This window comes from Leucoraja erinacea, chromosome 13, assembly GCF_028641065.1.
Source record: "Leucoraja erinacea ecotype New England chromosome 13, Leri_hhj_1, whole genome shotgun sequence".
NCBI classification, from domain to species: Eukaryota; Metazoa; Chordata; class Chondrichthyes; order Rajiformes; family Rajidae; genus Leucoraja; species Leucoraja erinaceus.
Genome location: NC_073389.1, coordinates 34,627,575 through 34,651,348, shown reverse-complemented (window position 1 = coordinate 34,651,348; position 23,774 = coordinate 34,627,575). Strand labels below are relative to the sequence as shown.

Here is a 23,774-nt window from a genome sequence, read left to right as displayed (position 1 = left end):
GGCTTATCTATCTTTCCCTCTCAGCCCCATTCTCCTGCCCTCTCCCCCATAACCCTTGACACCGGTACTAATCAAGAATCTGTCAATCTCCATTGTAAAAATATCCATTGACTTGGCCGCCACAGCTGTCTGCGGCAATTAATTCCGCAGTTTCACCACCCTCTGACTAAAGAAATTCCTCCTCATCTCCTTTTTAAAGGTACGTCCATTTATTCTGAGGCTATGGCCTCTGGTCCTAGACTCTCCCACTAGTAGAAACATCCTCTCCACATGCACTCTATCCATGCACTCAATTGCACTATTCGGTAATTTTCAATTAGGTCTTCCCCTCTTCCTTCTAAACACAAGACAAGACTCTAAACTCAAGGGGCATCATCCTCAGCTCAGCCCTCACTGCACTATTTGTGGCAATTATGGTTAAGAGATTGCCCTTGGCAGTCTAGGGCAGGGAGTCTCCTCACAGTAAGATCATGTGGTTCCCAGGCCAGCGTTTGTGGTGCAGCTTCAAGCCCATCGGTATTTTACACAGCAGCAGAGGCAGAGGGAGTGAGACAGACAGAGCATTGATAATTGTGTTTGTCTTAAATTCAAACTGACTGCCGCAGAGGTGCTGAGACCACGCTGTGAGTTACTGAGTGACTTAGTCCCGTCATGCTGGAAGGTGACCTTGGAAAACCAAGTCTCACGAGCACGACTACTCTCGCATGTACACCTCTGACCCAGTAAATTAAACATTAACTTTCACATTATCATATTCACAATGCAGGGTGGGTGTTTACAGATTTACTGCAAGCAGGTGCACACACACATTGTATAGTCTGAAACAGTGCAAAGGCTACGGCAGCCTATGGCACTCTACAGGCAGGCAAGAGGTATATTTTGTAAGCTATCCCTGACCCTTTAGATTCAGTCGATACCCACTGCCAACATGCTTAAGCCCAAGGACTAAAATATGCCCTCCATATTCACAAAGCTCTTGGCTATTCAACAGAAGGCAGATTAATTCAGGGTCGCTTTTGATTTGAGATCAGGGTTAGTATTCTGACCCTTTCTCCCTCCATAATCCAGTGGCCAGGATATTTGTGTTTGTCTTACATTCAAACTAACTGCAGCAGAGGTGCAACGTGATAGTTTTGTTGAATACCTCCGCTCAGTCCGCCTTAACCTACCTGATCTCCCAGTTGCTCAGCACTTTAACTCCCCCATTCCCAATCTGACCCATTCTCTCCTGGGCCTCCTCCATTGTCAGAGTGAGGCCCAGCGCAAATTGGAGGAACAGCACCTCATATCTCACTTTCACTCCAGCGGTATGAATATTGACTTCTCTAACTCTCCATCCACCCCCTTCCCAGTTCTCCCACCAGTCTTACTGCTGGAGATGCTGGTGTCCATTATAAAATATGAAATAGCGGCACATTTGGATAGCAGTAACAGGATCGGTCCGAGTCAGCATGGATTTACGAAGGGGAAATCATGCTTGATTAATCTTCTGGAATTTTTTGAAGATGTAACTAGGAAAATGACAAGGGAGAGCCAGTGGATGTAGTGTATCTGGACTTTCAGAAAACCTTTGATAAGGTCCCACATAGGAGATTAGTAGGCAAAATTAGAGCACATGGTATTGGGGGTAGGGTACTGACATGGATAGAAAATTGGTTGGCAGACAGGAAACAAAGAGTAGGTATTAATGGGTCCCTTTAAGAATGGCAGGCAGTGACTAGTGGGATGCCGCAAGGCACGGTGCTGGGATTGCAGCTATTTACAATATACATTAATTGATTTAGATGAAGGGATTAAATGTAACATTAGCAAATTTGCAGATGACACAAATCTGGGTGGCAGTGTGAACTGTGAGGAGGATGCTAAGAGGATGCAGGGTGACTTGGACAGGTTAGGTGAGTGGGCAAATGCATGGCAGGTGCTGTTTAATGTGGATAAATGTGAGGTTATCCACTTTGGTGGCAAGAACAGCAAGGCAGATTATTATCTGAATGGAGTTGAGTATTGGAGCAAAGAAATCCTTCTGCAGTTGTACAGAGCCCTAGTGAGACCACACCTGAGTATTGTGTGCAGTTTTGGTCTCCAAATTTGAGGAAGGACATTCTTGTTATTGAGGGAGTGCAGCGTAGGTTCACGAGGTTAATTCCCGGGATGGCAGGACTTATATGTTGATAGAATGGAGAAACCAACTGGGCTTGTATACTCTGGAATTTAGAAGGATGAGAGGGGATTTTATTGAAACATATAAGATTATTAAGGGATTAGACACGCTAGAGGCAGGAAACATGTTCCCGATGATTATGGGTGATCAGCCATGATCACAGTAAATGGCTGTGCTGGCTCAAAGGGCCGAATGGCCTACTCCTGCACCTATTGTCTATTGTCTGTCTACGACTACATTCTATCTATGTCCTACCCACTCTCTTGATATCAGTCTGAAGAAGGGTCCCGACCCGAAACGTAACCCATTCCTTCTCTCCAGAAATGTTGCCTGTCCCGCTGAGTTACTCCATCATTTTGTGCCTACCTTTGGCCAGGATATTTAATATGTCCTGGTACCTCTGGGCCTACCTATACAACACATAATTTAACACTACCTATGGCAATGACAAGCTAAAGACATAAATTGTTGATCACTTGAGAACAGGGTTTCACTCAGGCCACCGCCCAGCAAGCACAGGGTTACATACTAAACGTTCCAATAGAATTGCCTTCCGAGCAATAGTTTAAAGAGATCCTCTTTTCCCGGTGTCATGATCCCTAATGGCATGGTCCCTTTCCACTGTGGGTCCTGATGGAGCTGTAGCATAAACCGCGGCCAAGCTTGCACTGTGTGTCCCCACCTTCCCCACATCCCTGCATGCCTGCCCCACTCACCAATCACCTCCATCATTACTGCATCCGCATGCCCGTGCTTGACCCGCTCACCCATCACCCACTGCCCCATCATTGCCTCGCGCACCCAGGGCCTCCCCCCCACCCTGCCCCCATCCTTGCCCCCCCCGCACACAGGGCCTCCCCATCCACCCTGCCCCCATCCTTGCCCCCCCGTACACAGGGCCTCCCCACCCCCCTGCCCTCATCCTTGCCCCCCGTACACAGGCCCTGCCCTCCCTTGCCCCCCGTACACAGGGCCTCCCCCCCGCCCCCATCCTTGCCCCCCGCACACTGGGCCTCCCCACCCGCCCTGCCCTCATCCTTGCTTTGCCCATTTACCACCCCCTGCACTCCATTCTATCCCCGAAGATAGACAAATGCTGGAATAACCCAGCAGGACCAGCAGCATCTCTGGAGATATGGAATGGGTGATGTTTTTACAGTTTCTCCAGATTTCTTCAGGGTCTATCCTCAGTGTAAACCAGCATCTGCAGTTCCTTCCTATCCATTCTATCCCCATACATTTACACTTAAAATTCCTGGCTTTGAGTTGAAATTGATCAAGGTCCTCCCCCGACCCCTTCCATAACCCCATCCTCACCCACACTCCAGTAATTCCAACATTTCTGGATTCCAGTGGCTCCACTGCTGTCAGGCGTTCCCTCAGTCCCAACCCTTGCCCTTCAAACGCCATTCCCCTATCCGTTCTGCTGTTGTCCATATCTCCGTCTTGGACCAGACTCACTCTCCTCTGCCCATTGCTGTCAACCTTTGAAGGTTAAAGGTGTGATGGAAGTAAACATTGTTGTCACAATGTGTTTTAATGCAGATTTCAGATTCAGCATGTTACACTGATCTTGTCCATAATGAGAGCTGGCCAGGTCTGTGCACAGAGTAACACTCCCTTTGCATACTTCAACTGGCAGACAAACAAACTTCAAAAACTATTCCTCCTTCTTGGCCCAGGTTGAATCCTTGTTTCTCTCACTGGTAAAAATGATCTTGTGCTTTGTTGCTTACAATTATTTTCATTAGCCTCAGTTCTCTAACTATTAACTGACCACATCTTCCTCACATCCTCCTTATTCCCTTCACCCTTATTTTTGCTAAGTTTGCCCTTTTGTTCTGCCACACTGTAGTTTTTCCCTTCTCTATTGAGCACATGTATTGCCCTTGCTGCCTCCCTGTTTATCTCCCACCTCAGCCATCTCTCTCTCTCTCTCTCTCTCTCTCTCTCTCTCTCTCTCGACTCAGTGTCACTTCCATTCCCTTCCTCCTCCACTACCTTCGCCCACTGGAGCCAACACTTGCTCACCATCTTTTGACTTTGCTCGTGTTTTACAACCTTATTCTTCATGTAATCACCTCTACTGTGCATGTAGTGACAATGTTCTTCCACAATAGAGTGGATATGACTGGGTTAGTCCACTAACCTGCAAACTTGCTGACCACATCACTGCAGATCACCGGGATTGAACTGGAACGCATCATTTGTGTGTGACTATCCTCCATTCCTTACATTCCTTATGAAAATACCTGGCTTGGATTGCAAGATGTTTGCCATAGACAATAGACAAAAGGTGCAGGAGCAGGCCATTTGGCCCTTCGAGCCAGCACCGCCATAGTTTATTTCACAAACTTTGTCTTCCAGTCTGACTCAGTTAACCGACTCTGCCTTCAAGCGCACATGAAGTGGTGTGACTCTTGTCAAATATCCTAACCCATATGTAACTTGCTGACTGATACAGTTTTCAGCTGCAACTTTGTCTGCTAATTGGCATAATGCTTGCCATTCCTTGGTCAGCCTGAGAAGATAGCAGTGGATCTAGCTGTAACTTTCTCTGACACTTCAGAATGCATTTAAGAATCAACTACGCTGGTGCAGGAATGGAATCATTTGCAGCCCAGGCTGGGTTATGGTAGCAGCTCGCTGGCTCAACAGATATTAGCCGTGCATCAATCCACCAGCTCCCCAATGCCATTACCAAGTTCAGATTTTTCATTTCAAATAGCATTAAGATTGCAGTCAAATTTTCCAAAAGCCAAGATGGGAATTGAACTCGCATTCCCGGCATTATTAGTCCAGCAATATAACCACAACACAATCTTGTGGTGTGCTTTTTCCACTATTATGTCAGTCATCTCTCTAGACTTGGCCAAGGAGACAGTAATTTACGAAACGTTCCAGGGTATCGAGACTCTGGAAGAAAAAGCTCTGACTCTCTCAGTCTTGCACACACATCCATCCAGCCTTGGGACTTCCAGAGTGGGTCTCGGGCTTCACTGACAGCTTGAATGTAATGTCAAAGACCTGAATACAAGTTATTCAGAGACCAAAACCAAGTTCTTATTGAGTGGCAGTCTTGCCTTGAAGGGTTAAATGGCCAACTCCTGCTCCTAAATTGGCTATTCAGTTAACATTTACAGATACTGGGACAATCCAATTCACACACTACAGCTCTTTGTACTGTATTGATAAAGTGTTACAGCAAGATGGTCCTGACCTACTTTAAAGGCATGGAAAAGCACTCAGCAAAACATTGGCAGAAATTTCTAACACTTCACAAACATAAAAACAGCTTAGATTTGACTGCATCAAGGTAGAATGTCCCAAAGACGAATGTCATTGAACAAGATCCAACCCCAAGCCCAGAGGTACACGGAGCAGTCACAGAGGGAGGTTTGAAAAGAACACCTTTAAAATCAATGGTGAGACAGTGGAATTTAAAAGAGGAGTGGCAGAGCTTGGGGCTGCGTCTGCGGATAGTGTGGGGGCATGGTTGCCAATGGATGGGTACAACCATGAAGGGTGGCACTACTTAAGTGAGGTATTAATGACAAGAGGTTCAGGTCACCTTACTTCCCAACAAATAACATGTTAGTACTGCTTCCCATCCAATGGGATGTTAAAAGCAGTTTAATTTAGTTTAGTTTAGAGATACAGCATGGAAACATGCCCTTGGTCCATGCCAACCATTTCACTAGTTCTACATTATGCCGGTTTCAGATCCACTCCCTACACACTCAGGGCAATTTACAGAGGCCAATTAACCTACAAACCCACACACCTTTGGGATTTTTTCCAGGAGCAAGGGATTGCCCGAAACATTTCCTGACCACGACCCACCTCGTTCACACCTGGGATCCACCATAATCCAGACAACATTACAGCAAGACCTGGCCTCTTCACTCTCTGCATTTTACATCTCAAAGCTGGAGCTGAGACTGGGGGGCAAGATGCCCGTCCACCCCTCCTGCTCCATCGCAGACCCTGACGAGAAGTGGAGCATGACTGAAGAGATAATCCCACTCCTAGGGACTAGCTGTGCACTCAGAAAGACCAGCCACTTAAACAGCACTCTGTGGCTGAGAGATTCGAAATATAATTAAATGCAACTCTAAAATAGCAATGTGGAATTGAAAAGCATGCAGAAAAATCACTATCACAGGGAACTTACCCTCTTCTGTTGGGCAAATTACACCCTCAGCAGGAAGTTTCCACAACTCTGAAGTGTTAAGTCAGAGAAGTCTCTTGACAACACACTTAACCTCAACCCCTCGCTTCAGAGCAGCGAGCTCACAATGCACGTTTTCTACAGCGGGCTGGAATTGCTGGAATGATTCACTCAAGTGACAATCCCACAGCTATTCCACCCACAAACCTCTCTCTCTCTCTCTCTCTCTGTCTCATTCCCTCCCTCACTGCCTGCCCCACCCATCCCACAAAGCTGATTGGCTGACGGTCCACATCAGAACACTGACTGCTCTGACCTCATCCTGTCAAAAGGCTGAGACAATCCTGGACTTCAGCTTTGCTGTGAAAAGACTTTCCCTTCAAAAAGTTCCACATATGCTTTGAAAAGGGTGAAAGAAAATGTGCACTTTAAAGCCAAAAGCTTTTAGCAGTCCTGAGTTTGTGGCTTCCATTCTCAAAACTGCTCATTCCGCATACACCCTTATAAATTAACCCAATTTCCCACAACTAATAATCTGCTCCACGTGGCAGAACATGTCTTCATCTGCCAACAACTTCATCTCACTTTCTTCAAGTAGCCATGGGCACTCGCACGGGCCCCAGCTATGCCTGCCATTGACTGGTTATGTCCAAGAATCCTTGTTCCATACGTACCCTGACAACATCCCCCAACTCTTTCTTCACCACATCGGCAACTGCATCAGGGCTGCCTCCTGCATCTGTACTGAACTCAAGATAGACACAAAAAGCTGGAGTAACTCAGCGAGACAGGCAGCATCTAGAGAGAAGGAATGGATGTCGTTTCGGGTCGAGACCCTTCTTTATACTGAACTCGTTGATTTCATTAACTTTACCACGAACTTCCACCCTACCCTTGCAATCATTTGGACTTTGACACCACTCTCTCCTTTCTTAATCTCTGTCTCCATTACAGGGGAGGGATTATAAACTGATGTTTAGGCCAAACCCACCGACACCCACTGTTATTTGGACTACACCTCCTCCCACCCTGTCTCTTTGAAAAATGCTATTCCTACTCTCAATTTCTCTGCCTCTGCCGCATCCGCTAGACCAACCCACCAGCCTCTGCTTCAAACACATCATTTTCTAACATTTCCACCACATTCAATGTGATCTTGCCAGTAGTCACATCTTCCCATCCCAGAGGTTCACGTGCATCTCCTCAAACCTTACCTGCTACATTTGGTTTTCCAGATGTAGCCTATTTTACATCGGCGAGACCAAGCATAGACTATGTGACTGTTTCGCCAAACACTCGCTATTGGTCCAGCATGGCCTACTGAATCTCCTGATTGTTAACTGTTATAACTCCTCTACCCATTCCCATACTGACCTTTCTGTCCTCTGCCTCCTCCATTGCCAGGGTGAGGCCACACACAAACTGGAGGATCAGCACCTCATATTCCACTTGGGTAGCTTACACCTAATGGTATGACATTGAATTCTCCAATTGTAGTTAACTAATCTACAAACAACCTTTCCTTCCATTCCCATCCCCCTACCCTGTGCCCCACCTGGACATACCCATTTCTCTACTCCCAGAGTGGTGGGTACCTGGAAGGTGGTAATGGAAGCTGATACCATAGTGACTGAGGCTACCAGATAAGCATAATATGGTTATGCAGGTAATGGAGGGATATGGATCACATGCAGGCAGAGCAGATTAGTTTAACTTGGCGTCATGTTGGGCTTCGACATTGTGGGCCAGAGCCTGTTCCCGTGATGTACTGTTCTATGTTCCATCAGTAATGGGGAGAAAATAGACACCAGGGGAGTGCATGGGATCACAATCGAAAGAGTATAGTGATCAGATTGAAGGTACGTCCAGAGATAGGGAGTGGCCAGACCTGAGAGTGGAACACTATGGGAATATTCGAAACTGCATCAATAAAGGTGATAAAGAAAAACAATTACCATTGGTCGATTCAAAAATCTTGGTATTCTCTTATTACTTAACAACGCAATAAACAGGCTTATCAGCCCCAAATTAACGAGAAGCAACCGTCCGCACTGGATGATACGACAGGAACCAGGAAATAGAGATTTACGGTAATTGGTGAAAGAATTAGCTCAAATGAATGTTTTTGTTGTCTTGAAGTAGCTGATTTAAGGGCAACTTTCAAACTGGAATGGGACACATGGAAGTGCACAGAAAGGAAAAAGCTAGAGGGGCTGCGTAAGGAAAAGGTTTGCATTTAGTTAGCAACTTTCACATTCCTTAAAAGAAATGAGGTTGTTATGATATTCGGGCACTGAATTATCACAACAGCCAGTGCTTTTGGGCGGGGTGGGGGGGGGGGGCGGGGAAAAACTGTCCATGTAATACTTTTTTTCCCTTGCTTTGGGTACAATGGCTCATTGTCATTTAAGCAACTTACTATTTAAGAGCATGACTGCCTGATTAAAATTTTTTTTTTTTTTAATTTAGCCATTATTTGGGAATATTTCAAAAGTTAAAAACAAAATGTTACACTTCTAAAGGTGCCAGTACCCTGTACCGTCGCTGCACTGACAGCGACCATTTTGTACATAGATTCTACAAAGGTGATCATAGCTGAATGAGTAGGAAGAGAATGGGGGTGAGGTGGGGCGTGAGTAGGGGGACAAACAGTGTGCTCCTTTCCTATTTCTCTCAGGCATGGACGAGCTCTTGTGCTGGGAGATTCTGGGGATATTTAGGCTGAGTTTTGTTCTGCTACCTGTGGTTTTCCAAAATGATGCTTCGAAAATGGATTCCAAATTTGATGCAGTTAGACGAAAAAAAAGTGAAAGCAACGTGGGCCAAATAGAGGATGTAAAATATTACAGTTGTTTGATGGCTATCAGTTACTCATTTACCACAGCTCTTTGATTATTTCCCAGGTTATTGGGTATCGTGATAACGAACACACACACTCCAAGAGCTTCTCAGTACCGTGCAAACATGAACGTTGATCCTGAATTTTAACTCAAGACTCAGAGAATGATTGGCACTGACCGCTTTATCACCTGAGAGAGCTTGGGTTGTGGAGATGGAGGTTCCTCAAATCAGGCAGAGCTGACCAGCCGCACAGGCAAGCTCATTTGGTTCACTTTAGTTTAGTTTAGAGATACAGAGCAGAAACAGGCCTTTCAGCCCACCGAGTCCACACCAACCAGCAATCCCCGCACATTCACACTATCCTACACATACTAGGGACAATTTACATTTATACCAAGCCAACCAAGTCAATTAACCTACAGGCCTGTATGTCTTGGTGTGTGGGAGGAAGATCTCGGAGAAAACCCATGCGGTCACGGGGAGAACGTACAAACTCCATACATACAGCACCCATAGTAGGGATCGGACCCTTCCCCCAACCATCCCACCATTCTAAGATTGTCTGAGACACTTAGACATTGCATGGATAGGAAAGGTTTAGAGGGATATGGGCAAAAGGGGTATCTTGATCAGCAGGGACAACAGCCTGCTTCAATCCTGTATGACTCCACGCCTCCAGAAACGTTCAGCTCCCCAGTAGACACCCAATATTCCATGCCAATGTACTGCCCGCCCACAGATGCTTCAGAGAAACTCTGCACAGCGGTTGGTCATGTGCCCAAAGCTAGAAAGACCCCTGCTGCTTCTCATTGCAACTCCCAAGATGGAAAATAGTGAGACTGTAAGGGAGTGAACTTCCCTTGGCTGTCCTGAAGTACTCAATGCCAATTTCCATGGTCTTCACAAGACATCGTGGACCAGAGGACCATCCTAGCATCTAAAGTACTCAACCATGTGGGGCTGCCTCAGGGTAGAGCCTCACAAACCGGAGGGATCCATATGCCCTTACACCTTCCCACCCCACTTCTCCACGGTATATATGATTCCTGACTTCTTCTCACTAAATTAAGTAACGATACTTTTGCTCACCAGTCAAATAGCGTTCACCTTCATCGCTTCTCTCTTCTTTCCTGACAGTGTGATCTCCTCACTACAGCAGTCTCTACTCCCACCCCTGGAAGTTTCAGAAGTGGGAAACCAATTATTTTCTCTCTGATGCAGGCAATAGTTTTAAACCAGTATCAAAACATAGGAGCTCTTAATCGGCTGATAAAGCATGGAGATGCAGCAGCATCTTGCGAGGCCACCAGCCATGTGCCTCTACAGCAATGTGGCCATGCTTGAAAGCCAGCACGTGGAAACAGAGGGAAAGATAAACCTCGGCCATCCAATAATTGAGGATTTCTACTGCAACAGGGCTGGATTTTTTTTTCCACTGGGTTATAGCATCATGATAGGATGGCTTAGCCCATAAAGATACTGGGCTTTTGTTATTGCAGCTGCTACTCAGCACTGTGGTTTACACAGATTCCACGGCTACAAAGAATTGATTGTGCAACACCAGCAAGAATATTGCTGTTGTAGGTGTATTCTTCTCAGTGGGCGTCCGTCCGCTGTTAATGGGCCTCTCTCATCCATTTCTCCGGCTCCCAATCCACATTGTCTGGTAGCTTAGTTGCTCACAGTCACAAGGCTAGAATTAACATAGGTTGGGTGAAAGAAGTGCTCGGGTTCCCCCTCAGTCATTTCGGGCAAGGGCACAGAGTCAGTTTTGTTCCTTTTCCACAAGCACAACCCCAATGTTTTTCATCCTGCCTTTGCCTGCTGTGCCTTCCACCATCTGGATCCCAAACTCTGGAATTCCTGCCCAAAATCTCTTCCTCTCCATCTTTCCCATAAAACATCTCTCCTTGGCCATTGGTCACGTACCCAGCTGGCTCTTCCTTTGGCATGGCAGTCAACTCTTTTCTTATGGCTTGGCAATGGTCACATGAGACTTGTGATGCTTAGTTTAGTTTAGAGATACAGCGCGGAGACAGGCCCTTCAGCCCGCAATGACAAGCGACCCCCCGCACACTTACACTATCCTACATCACACTAGGGACAAATTACAATTATACCATGTCAATTAGCCTACAAACCTGTACGTCTTTGGAGTGTGAGAGGAAACCGGAGCACCCGGAGAAAACCCACGCAGGTCATGGGGAGAACGTACAGACTCCGTACAGACAGCACCGGAAGTCTGGTTCGAACCCGAGACTCTGGCGCTGCAAGCCAGCAACTCTACCGCTGCGCCACCGTGTCGCTTCACAATAATAAAGATGCCACTATTTTTTAGTCAGATGAGCAATATTAATTACTGATTAACTCAAGGTGAAAAAGCAAGTGGGAGTAAGAGAGCAAACGAAAAAGAGAATCACTTTGCATAAAGGTTTTCCATGACCTTTGGCACTGCAAAGTGAATACTGCTAATGAAGCATTCGAGGATTGTGACCCAGCAATATTGCAGGAAATGCCACCGCTAAATTGCACACAGCAATTCCCACCAAGCTTAATGCAATGATGACCTAATAATCTGTTCTAAGGGATAAAGATTAAAAAGGACACTTCTGATTCCTATAAATCGCCCAATGGAATATTTACATCTACCTAGGAATGTGGTTGTGCCAGGATATAACGCCTTGTCCAATAGGTGGCACCTTTAGCAGTGGTCACTCTCCATACAGGAGGATCAATTTAAGCACTAATGCTTAAGTCTCAGCATTGAGACCCAAACCCACAGCAGTCTAACTCAACTTAAGACACAGGACTCAACCGGTGGCTGTATTTAATGGAGACACAAGAGACTGCAGATGGTGGAATCTTGAGCAAAACACAAAGTGCTGGAGTAACTTAGCTAAATTCTGCCAGCTCTATGTGTTTTGGCTGCATGTTAATAGTGTCTCATATTTCCTTGCAACATTCAGCCCATTCCTCTTGGCTAGTTCTCACAGCAACCCCATTCGTCCCATTCCGCCACTTACTTTCATGCCCATCAACTCCTTCCTGATACTCCTCACCTGCCCCACCCCACTCACACTGGGGGAAAATTACAGCGTTCAATTAACCTACCAACCCGCATGTCTTTAGATGTGGCAGGAAACTGGAGCGCCCAGGGGAACCTTACATCATCACAGGGAGAGAGCGTGCAAACTCATCACAGACAGCACTCAAGTTCGTACCCGAAGTCCGGATTGAATCCAAGTCGCTAAGGCAGTGTGACTGTAGCTCTATGCTGTGCTGTCCGTAGTCAATCTGAAAAGGCCATCTGAATCTCTGGATTGAAACGGTCTGATCGTCCGCTCTCTTTGCCACAGTGGTGGAGACTGGAACAGAGTGCGTGATGCAGGTCAGCCACCTGCCTGACACCACGTCCACTGATGCCCGATGCCTGTCCGTCACTTTTACGTATCTGATCAGCACCAACGTCACCCAGTCAGCATCCACGATGCCGGTGAATGGGCCAAGGCAGGGGGCTAGTCTAATACCCTTGTGGAAGGAGTCACACACACACACATACAAAAAAATCACGTAATGAAACTGAACTAGGTTCCCATGGACAGGAGTATACACAACCAAAACACTTCAAGGCAAATCACATGAAGACACCTTGGGACCAAGAAAAACACTCTGTGTCAACAACTGACTGACAGCTGTAGTTACCTTCAACAGCACAAACCACATTTAACCCTTTACAAGCATTTCATTGCTATGAAAAGCCTGAACCACCTAACAAATAACGAGTGCAGCAGATCCAGAAGGCAGCTCAGCTCCATCACCTCAGTGTGAACAAACAGACACTGAAAGCCAGATCCCCCCCCAAAAAAGAATAAATAGAAACACTGGGTAATTTGGGGCAGAAACCAGGAAAATCACCCTCCATATTACACTGTTATCCTCGTTATTTCTGGATGGAAAGCAATGCTGCCAGCTGTTACATGGGACATGGAAAGTTTCCACAATGCTTGAATATTCCTAGGGGCAACGAGGTGAAGATTCTCAATGGGTAATGCAGGGGCTGGAGATGCTCATTCACCTCCTCCCATCTGCTCAATGAGATTATACCTGACCTGACCCTCAACTCCAACCTTTGTCCTGGGTCCCTTCAAACCACAGCTAAAATAAGCCCAGAGTCCTGAAAATATCTGATTTCCAACATCCATGGCAATTTCGAGGGTGGATGTTCCATATTTCCACTACCCCTGGTGGAGAAATTCCTAACAAATAGGATTGTCTCTGATTTTCTTTTGAAGCGAGGGCTGGTGGGGTTGCAACAAGCTATGCAACTGCTTGACCGTTAGTATGGATCAATTGTAATAAAGATGCCCTCACTGAAGGTGCCCATCCAACATTCAGCTGGGATTCTAATTTCAACTTGATGATCATCGCGCACTGCTCTTTCCAGCAGTGAAAATACATGTTTTTGCGTTCACTAAACACAACCAGAAATCAGCAACTTTGTCAAACCTTCTGAGGAACCACAGTGAAGGGTGTCTCGTTCTACCTGGAAAACCACCACCCCCAGCACATCGCCCATTTCATTACTCACCGCCTGGGAGCACTTGCACCAGCTTCGGTCCCAGGATGAGCCATCGCCTTCTGGAAGCTCTCTGGACCTCTCCTCATTTCAATGGGAATACCCTGCAGAATGGTTAAAACAAGAATGGTCTGTCGATAATCTACCACTTGGTGTCTGAATGGTAACACTGCTAATTTTGAAACCGACCCGTTCCTTGTAAAGTGTAAAGAAAATCATTAAAAAAAATCACAAATGCTGGAAATCTGAAACAATACCCAGAAATGCTGCAAACACTCAGCACGTTGAGAAGTGGGGTAAACCGATAGACCCGTAGGAAACCACATACTCACAGGGAGAACTTGCAAACTCTACATAGATAGCACCTCAGGTCAGGATTGAACCTAGGTCACAGGAGCTATGAAGCAATGGCTCTATTATTTAAGCCACTTCACCATCAACATGTAGGTGATGTTAAAAACACTGGGCAACCACAGTTTCCTGTGTAAGTCCCTAGGCTCCCATTTTCGGATCAAATTTGTTCTGCATGTCCCAACCTAATATCGTTTGATTTCCCAGAACATATCTCAACCAGATGATTGTGGTCATGAGTTCTACCTCATGTAAACCTTCCTAATGTGACAGCTGGTTCCTCAAGGGCAGACTTCGCTTGAGATGCCAGGCAGAGTTTGGTGACAATCCAGCTGACTTATCTTTCTCCAACAAAAACCAACATCTTCACTGTTCACCTTGAGGAGTGGTCATGATGACGATGTGACTGCCCTGGTCAAATGTAGGTTGAATAATGGACCCAGCTTGCCACGGTCTGGAAACCGTGTCACCTTGTCAGAAAGATGCGACACAGGCAGGGCGGAACAACAAGAAAGTTGAGAAAGCACATGACAGATCAGCACAGTTACGCTAAAGCTACCTACCTGACTGTTTCCCTCTCTCACACAACCTAACTGTATCTTTGTGAAAACACCAATCAAGATGCATCTGAGGTTGAAGGACAAGGGTACATTTTGTGGGAAGTAAATGCCTTACCAACACACCCCTTCAGCTCCTGCAAAAACCATAGCGTGGCTGCCAATAATCTGTTTAATTTCCAAGGACCACCACAGCAACCCTTACACTCTCCCCTCCCATTCTCCCCATGAATCTTTCCAGTGGGAGTCACCAGAATTGCCCTTTTGGCCCTTCACTACTCCATCAATGAGACAGGCCAATTTAAAGCAAATGTCGCAGCCTCAAGATCTGCTCGGGTCAGAGTCCATGAATGTGCCCTGCTCATTCCGCTGCCTTCTTCTGAAGCAGGTGCTCTTTCCAACTGTGCTTACAACATAGGCGGAGGCCATTTGACTCATTGAGTCCATACTAGCTCACAGAATAATTCCATTATCCTACAAGTTTTCCCTATAACCTATTTTCCCCACATTCCCCCTAATTTCCAGCATCCTGCTACACCAGGGGCAATTTGCAGCGACCTACCAAACAAGGCCACTTTCATTGCCTGTTCCTTACTTCTCATGCGAGGCATCTCCCAGGCTAATAGAGTGAATTAGGTATCATCCACACAATATGGGGATGAGGTCAGGCATAAACTAAGTGGTTCAGAGGCAGTAGATTACCTCCACTGAAGAACATTGGAGAAACAGTCTACCTGCAACCGAGGAGCCATTAGTCATTTCATGCTGGAACTTGGGTTTGTAAACAAATTGAATTATGCTTTATGATGTAACATAAGTAGGACCTCTTTACACTCTACCTGGAAGCAGATGGCTTCTAAAGCACTACCCCTAAAAACACACTACATCATGAACAAATGGAAGCTACAGGGACTGCTGCTTGATTAGTCTTTCTGAAGCCGATCAGAATCTGGAGTTTATCTCCCTGGCCACTCCTTCTTCACCCCTTTCCCATAGGGCAAAACTTTATGCCCTTATCCTGTATCTGTACACTGTGAATGGCTCGTTTGTAATCATCTATTATCTTTTCACTGATTGGTTAGCATGCAACAAAAGCATTTCACTGTACCTCTGTACACATGACAATACACTAAACTGAACCATAGCCAAGAGTGTACCATCGGGAATGGGATTTACTTGTTATTTGGTCCCCAATTCCTGACCAACTCCAAGTGAACAGAAGACCTCACCAAGCCAATCTCATGCCTTTTCTCCGATCCACAAGAAATTCTTACAAAATAGAGCCAGTATATCCTCAGAGAAGAATGATTCCCTTTTTTGAAAGAGCTTGGAAATCAAACCACTTGCATTGATACAAGAACACCAATGACCAATGAAACTCAGAACAAACCTTGTGGAGTAGACAAATTCAATGTTTCTCTCTTGCAGAGTAGTGTAAACTAAAATTGCCTGCACTGATATGAGATTTAATGAATGATTCCTAATTGGGGTGTTATATCATATCTTTCCCGTGAAGACTGACTAATTGCAAATGAGCAATGAAACAGGAAGTTTGTAACATTTGGATCACCAATTTTATGAGACAGGAGCTGGCAAGATTGGTTGTGATGAGGAGGAGGTGGGAGTTGTATTGGGAGGGGGGAAGAGGGCAGAAGGAAGAGGTTGTGAGGGGGTCAGGGAAAGTAAGGCAAGGGTAATACACTCAGTAAGTAGATCTGAGATTCTGGCCCAGTACAAAATTTGATCTCTGATTGCAACAGTTTCCCTAGCTGAGTGGCTGAATAATCTTCAAAAGGTGCAATTAGTCTCACTATAGCAGTTTGAGAATATGAGTGACTCCAACCAGTTCACCTCCAGCGACATAGACAACTATCCTTAACCCAGACTCGTCTATCAGTGATTCCTCCTCCTCCATCCAGTTGCATCTTATCTAAAACGCTTACTTAGCAGCAGTTTACATAAGTGACTCACCTTCCCCGAAGAAGAGATGAGTAAAGGGTTGGTCTTGCCAGCAATGCCACAATCCCGGGAATGAGTCACACGTTGAAAAGGTGGTGACAATGGCAGGGCAGAGCAGGGATAGGCTCTGCACTCTGGTTCAGTCGGGAACAGTCTATGTGAATCTAAGGCGGGTCAAAGACTTGGTGATGTGACGCCGTGTGCAATACTTGCACAAGCGAGCAGACATTTGAAAGAAACCTCAAGAAGTGTAAATATGACCCATCCACTACTGTTGCTTATTTATTTGCCACACCCACACATTTGCATTGGAAAAGGCCTGAAGCCAATTAGACTTGTGACAATCACAGATAAAATGACATCGCAAAGGAGGACGATTAGACCTTTCAAACTTCTGCCGTTCGATTCGACCACTGCTCCTCTATCTCACAGCTATCTGACACTGATTATTTGTAACCTCACTGAACAAGATTCTAGTCTGAAGAAGGGTATCGACTATTCCTTTTCTCCAGAGATGCTGCCTGAGCCGCTGAGTTGCTCCAGTTTTTTTTGTGTCTATCTTGACAATCTATCAAGCCCAGTTTTGGAAACTTCCTTTGACTTCCAGTCTCGGCACAGAGTTCAAAATTTCCACCAGTCTCTGGATGAAGTACATTCCCCCTCATCGTCAGCGATTGGACACTGCAGCGTTTGAACTCAATCTGGAAAGCCCAACCGGTGAAAATTGTTTCCCTCTATCTACCCCTCAATTCCTTTCATCATTTAAAAAAACGTAAATTAGATTGTCTGCAGTCTTCCGTAACCAAAGTGGCATAAACCTCCCCTTTATAATTTATTCCCATGCACGGTTTAACCTTGTTAACCCCTGTGTTGTGCTGGAAAATGATACAGGCAATGACAAAGATGATGATCTTGCCAGTGCAGTTGCCTGATTAGTCACAAATTCCCTGTGGCATTTACAAAATAGCCTAGAGAAATTTTGGGTTAGTTTTTCAAAACAACACCAGATGCAATAACCTGCAGAATGATTCCAGGAGGAATTATTGGACATTCTTTATAATGTTATATATTATGTTATATATAGAAATACGAGAACAATATTAAACATTGCCGCAATTATTTGAAAAATACCCTTATAACACATATCCTCAAATCTCGTATGTCATCAGGATACATGAGGAGACTATTCTGCCCTTTGATTGTCTGCCACTTCTAGGAGCAATCCCATTTCCCTTCATCAGAACTGGGAAAGAGAGAAAACAAATTAATTGCTACCTCTTTCTTTTTTTTCTTCTTTCTCCTTCCCAGTTGACATTGAAATGTTGATTCAGTTTCTCTTCCCACAGATGCTCCCTGACCTGCTAGGTATGTGTTTCCACTGCTTTCTGTTTTATTTCCAATTTCTGGTACCTGCGGTGTTTTTGATTCCTGATACCATTCCTCCATCCATTTCCCTGCGACTCATCTCACGTGCCCATCTAAGCCTACCTAATTCCACTGTCACCCACCTACACCAGGGAGAATTTACAGTAACCGGCTCATCCGCCAGTTGGTGCAGTTATCACATCACTGTTAAGGGAAGAAGTTTGTATATTTGCATTTCACTGTCAACATCAAACCCAGTAGCAGGCTTGGAAGGCATTTGTATCCAACCACAATACAGGACATGGATCACTCATAAACTGGACAGGTTTTCTTTTTAAGAAGATGTTTCCTCCCAAGGAAGTATCCTGAAGAAGGGGCCATCTCTCTCTCTCTCTCCCCCTCAGAGGGTGGAGGCTTTGGAACTCTCTCAAAGGGCAGAGGAACTTTTTTCCTAAGGGATCGAATGGTTAGCCTAGCAAACGGGAACAGTCATATTAAGTGGCGGAGACGCAAGATTCTACAGTTGCTGGTACCTTGAGCAAAAAGCAAAAGGCTGGAGAATCTTAGTGGTTTAGTTGACATCTGTGGAGGGAATGGAAAGATGACGTTTCAGGTCTGAGTGGAGTGGGGGTGGGGGAAGCGGGGGAGAAAGCTGGAAAAGTGAGATGGGGAAGCAGGCGGGCAAGGTGGGCATGAAGGGTTCCCACCCAAACCTTTGTCCATTCCCTCCACTGATGCTGCCTGGGCCGCTGTTCCTCCAGCACTTTGTATTTTGTTCATTAAGTGGCAAAGTGGTCAAGGGTGGAGTGACCTAATCCTGTTCCTGATTGGTACGTTGACGTGACAAGCACTGGCAAGGACGAGCTAGCGGTTCTTTGTGACCCTTGCACTACAATAGTCCCCGGACGGAGCCCAGACTCTCGGCGTCTGGCACTTCCTCCCTCATCACAGTGGGCACCACAGTGGTGCAACTAGTAGAGCTGCTGTCTCACAGCACCAGAGAGCCAGGTTCAACCTTGCCTTGTATTGAGTTTGCACACTCTCCCTGTGATCCAATGTATTTTCTCCGGGTAATCCAGTTTCCTCCCACATCCCAAGACGTGCGTTTGTAGGTTAGTTGGCCTCTATAAATTGCCCCTTGTGTGCAGGAGGTGTTTGTAATGATGGGATAAGATAGAACTAGTACAAATGAGTGTTCGATGGTGGGAGTGGACTCGAAGGGCTTGTTTTCATGCTGTATCTCTAAACTAAACTAAACAAAACTCAGTCACATATCACTGACAGAAAGTCAGACAACTACTCACACGAAGCCACAGTAGCGCAGTGGTGGAGTTGTTGCCTTAAAGCACCAGAGATCCGGGTTCAATCCTGACTACGGGTACAGACAGTATAGATTTTGTATGTTTTCCCCGTGTCCTGCATGGGTTTCCTGCAGAGATCCCGGAGATGTACAGATTTGTAGGTTAATTGGGTTTGGCATAATTGTAAATTGTCCCTAGTATGTGTTGGATAGTGTCAGTGTGAGAGGATCGCTGGTCAGCGAGAACTCGGTGGGCCGATGGGCCTGTTTCTGCACAGTATCACTGAACTAAAAATTAAACACTCTGTGCCACAGTACCAGCTGCTTCTGTTGGCTGCTGTGGTAGAGGCTAGCCTCCCTCCCCTGTCCAGAGCCCAGCTCTGCTGTATGATGGGAGAACCGCAATAGGGCCCCGGCCTACTTAACCAGGCTATTCAACAGCAACCCGCTTTATCCAGCAATAAACAGCCCCACCCAGCAGCAAACGGGGATTACCTGTGCGTAGAAATCAGTGGAAGGTGAAGACCGTGACCTCTCATGCACGTACTGCGGCTTGGCAGGCTCCTGAAAGCTCTGGTCTAGGATGTTGTCCGCAGAGTGGTACCTGCCAGAGCTCCTGGCTTCCGGCTGCTTCTTCTGCTCCCTCCAGGTGGCCTGGTACTCGGCGAAGGTTCCCAACCGCTGGGACTCAGCTTCACGCCCCCAGGCCCCGCTCTCCCCGCCCTGCCTCGTCCTGTCGGGGGGGCAGATGGGGCTGGAGCCGGCGCTCCCTAGCGACCAGCTCCCGTCCTTGTCGGGCCTTCTTTGGGGACGGTCGGGCCAGCCGTCGATTCCCAGCGAGGCAGCTCGATCTCGCCCTTGGGACTCTGGGTGCCAGACTGCCTCGTAGCCGCCGGCTCGATCTTGCCGCTGGCCCCCTTCGCCGAGGGGGGGCTGGGAGCCCTGCCTGGGTGCCGGCCTGCTGTAGGCTGTCGAAGGTCCGGCCCCTCTGGCGCCCACCTCGAAGAAGTGCCGCCTGTCGGCCACGGAGGAGGGAGGTGAGGCAGCGGGGCCCGGCACACGGGACCTCTCCCCTTCCTCGGCAGCCCCCACCTCGTTCATCTTGCCGGGCTCAGAGTAGGACCGCATCCTCTGCTCTTGTGTCAGCCTCTTCCTGCCGCCCACCCGCCCGAGCTGGTGACCCCCGGCCGCTCGGCCTGGAGCCTGGGAGTTGCCTGGCAAGGGCGGGGTGGGCGGGTGCCAGCTCCCGGGCACTGGGCTGGGACGAGGGGGAGGGCAGATGTTGGGCGAGGTAGAGGGGCGGGGGACAGCCAGAGGGCCCAGGTCCCTCCTCTGGAAGGAGGTGGCCCTCAGGACGCGGGCCTGCGCCTCCTTCAGGTCGTCCTTGTAGGTGGCGGGAGAGGAGCCAGGGGGCGGTGAGACAGGGATGGGTTCTTGCTCCTCCGGGCCCCCGGTTAAGGCAGAGGCACTCCTGCTCTTCTGCAGCTGGGCTCGCTTGCTCTGGATCTCGTTGCGCAGGACGGTGGCAAAGCGGTCACCCCGCCGCTGAGGCCTAGTGGCTGGGCCCAGCTCGCCCTGGGACCTCCTGCTCTCCTGGGTTAGTGAGTGAAGCATTGGCGTCTGTATGGGGCAGATCCCCTCGTTCGATGGGCTTAGCCCGTGAGGCTCCCTGTCCTGCCCCTGTCCCAGCCCACGAGGATCCCTGGCCTGCCATAGATCCTGCCCACAGGGCTCCCTGGCCTGCCCTAGGCTTACCACATGTGGCTCTCCGGCCTGCCCTGAACTTAACCCACGGGGTTCTCTAACCTGCCATATCTCCAGCCCACGTGGGTCCCCAGCCTGTACTAGGCCCAGCCCCTGAGGATCCCTAGCCTTCCCTGTGCCCATCGCCTGGGGCTCCACAGCCTGTACTTGAGCAAGTCCACGCGGATCCCCTGCCTGCCATAGATCCAGCCCACAGTGCTCCCTGGCCTGCCCTAGGCTCTGCCGGCAGCCCCCCTCCCCACTGTGGCCATCCAGGACCGGCTTCTGCCCCACTTCCTCCAGGCCAGCCCTGCCCCTGCTCCCCTCAGATTGGTGCCTGGGTTGGCTGGCGCTGAGGCTGGGGGCAGGAGCCGGGGGGTGGACCGGGCCTGGCGACTCCAGCCACATCTTGGTCACCGCCGCCACCTGGTGGGGTGACCTGGAAGTGAGGCAGAAGTACCTGGTCTGCCCAGCCTCGGAGGTGGCCACATCATCCTGGGGGGCAGGGGGTGCCACTCTGCTCTGGGTGGCCTCTGTCAGCTGGGGGCCAGGGTAAAGAGCCGCCCTCGAGGATCTGTCGCCACGAGGCCAGGCCGCCTCGTCGCTCCGTTGCCGTGTGTGACGGGGAGGGTACGAGGCCTGTCCGTGTTGGGGAAGCCAGGCTGAGGGAGGGGAGGAGGCCTGGTGTCTGCGTCCGGGGCCTTCCGTCCCCTCCCAATCTCCCCAGGGCCCCGGCTGCCGAGGGAGCCCGGTCCCCTCAGGCTGTCCCCCACCCCCATGGACTTTGGTTGCAGCGTAGCTGTCGCTGCGGATGGGCAGTGGGGGGGGAGGGGAGGCCCTCCTGGGGGGCCGGCTGTCAGGGGCGGCCCTCTTCTCGGGCACGTGCCACACAGGCCCGATGTTGGTCCTGAAGTGCCTGGACGCTGGCTGCTCATCTGACCGGGGGCTGGCCCTGTCCTCGGGGGCCAGGCGGCTCTGTCTCTCCTCCGGCCCCCCCTGCTCGGGCACAGCCTGCCAAGCACGACCCCCGGCGGGCCAGCCGGCCTCCCAGTAGGTCACCCGGTTCAGCGCATTCTCAGTGGAGGAACAGTTGTCGCCGCGGGAGGAGGACAGCGTGTAGTCCGGCGTGCTGGAGTTGGTCGAGAAGGAGCTATAGGCAGAGTCCCTCTTGCCCGGCTGGGCTACCTGCTCCATGCTGTTGTTGGACTTGGCAGGCGATAAGCGGCCAAGCTGGTCCAGACTGTCCATGCTTCCCAGCGAGCTGAACTGGTGGGAAACGCGATGCAGGTTGGTCTGGTCCCAGGGATCCGCGAGGTTGTTGGATGAGGAACTGGGGCAGAGAACAAAAGGGTAGGTGAAGGAGGTCCCCCAGCAGAATCCCACACCCTGGAGCACAATGCCCAAAGACCCACCCCACAACACACCCATCTCTCCCAACCTCCCTCAATATTCCGGACTCTCCTTGACACACCCGCTGACCACCTCCTTCAATACACCTTCCCTGCCATGATACGCCCAACCTCCACTCAAACATGCTTGAACATCCTCAACAGTCCAGGCCACACTCAACACACCCGAATCAATCAACACATCAGACCCCCTCCCCAATACAACCCCTCAACGCATCCCACCCCCCTCCCTCAATACACCCGCCCCCCCGCAACACAACCGACCCCCCTCCCTCAACAGGCCCCGACCCCCCTCCCTCAGTACACCCGCCCCCCTCAACACAACCGACCCCCCCTCCCTCAACACTCCCGACCCCCCCTCCCAACATATCCAAGTCCTACCTGCCCCTCACACCTGACCATACTCACACACCAATCCCCCAACAACACAACTGCCCACCTCAATGGGGCAAGGTGTGGTGACTCTGCACAAACAGGGAGATGCAGCAATGTTTGGAGGTAGGGCAGCTGTCTGGATGGGCCTGGGATAAACGGCAGTAACGTGAGCAGGTAGCTCTTCAACTGCTGGAAAACTAAAGTAGCATCTAGTTGGCATTAATTTCCAGGAGCCAAACTGGTGCAGATTGTAAAAGACATCAGTGAAGAAGACATTGGTGCTCTCATGCAGAGAAAGGCTTTGAGTTAAGGTTGTAAGTCGCCTCTAGCAGTGAACTTGATGAACGTTCATGTTAATTCATGTATGTGGCGTTAAATGGCTTCACAGCCTTGATTGTTTATTTTCTCTTAAACCTAAAGGAGTAGAGCAAAGCCAAGCAAAGCCAAGCCTCTCAAGCAAAGCTAAGTCTCTCAAGCAAAGCGAAGCCAAGTGTCCCTCAAGGTAAAGAAAAGTCATCAGCGACCAAGAGTCACAAGATTTCCTAATTTCCAGCTTTATTCAAGGGAAATTAAGCAAGTCCACAGCAGCGGAAGGTAAAGATCCAACTGAAAACCAAGGTCCTCAAGGATGGATAGTGGATGGAGAGTAGGTACAGGTATCTCAAACAGTCAGGATGTGTGGATTCTTCAGCACTGAGAAAGCCATCTACCACACAAAGCCTCACTCACAGAGAGCCAAGGACAGAATCTGGGATGGAGAAGCAATCATTGTCTGTGGGAAGAAACACAAGGATCTCCACAACCTCTAATCTGTCCTTGACATGAGCACCCTGAACTCCATGCCACTGCAGCCAATCACGGTCAGCCATGCTGCTGTTAGTTTTAGTTTTTAGTTTGGTTTAGATACAGTGGGGAAACAGGCCCTTCCGCCCACCAAGTCTGCGCTGACCAGCGATCCCCGCACAC

The 23,774-nt window shown here is 48.6% G+C and overlaps 1 protein-coding gene across 4 annotated transcripts in view; it reads right to left on the bottom strand.

The window, feature by feature from the left end:
- LOC129702851 (protein Shroom2-like) overlaps nt 1–23,774 on the bottom strand; it is a 133,500-nt gene that overhangs the window by 18,936 nt on the left and 90,790 nt on the right. For 3 of the 4 annotated variants that reach the window (XM_055644885.1, XM_055644882.1, XM_055644883.1), the window contains 2 exons: nt 19,777–22,354; nt 13,762–13,853 (listed from right to left, as the gene is read on the bottom strand). In XM_055644885.1, the coding sequence (XP_055500860.1) occupies nt 13,762–13,853; nt 19,777–22,354 (2,670 nt within the window). Of the gene's footprint in view, nt 1–6,335; nt 6,502–13,761; nt 13,854–19,776; nt 22,355–23,774 lie in introns of those variants that run through there. The other variant, XM_055644884.1, reaches the window with a different exon arrangement.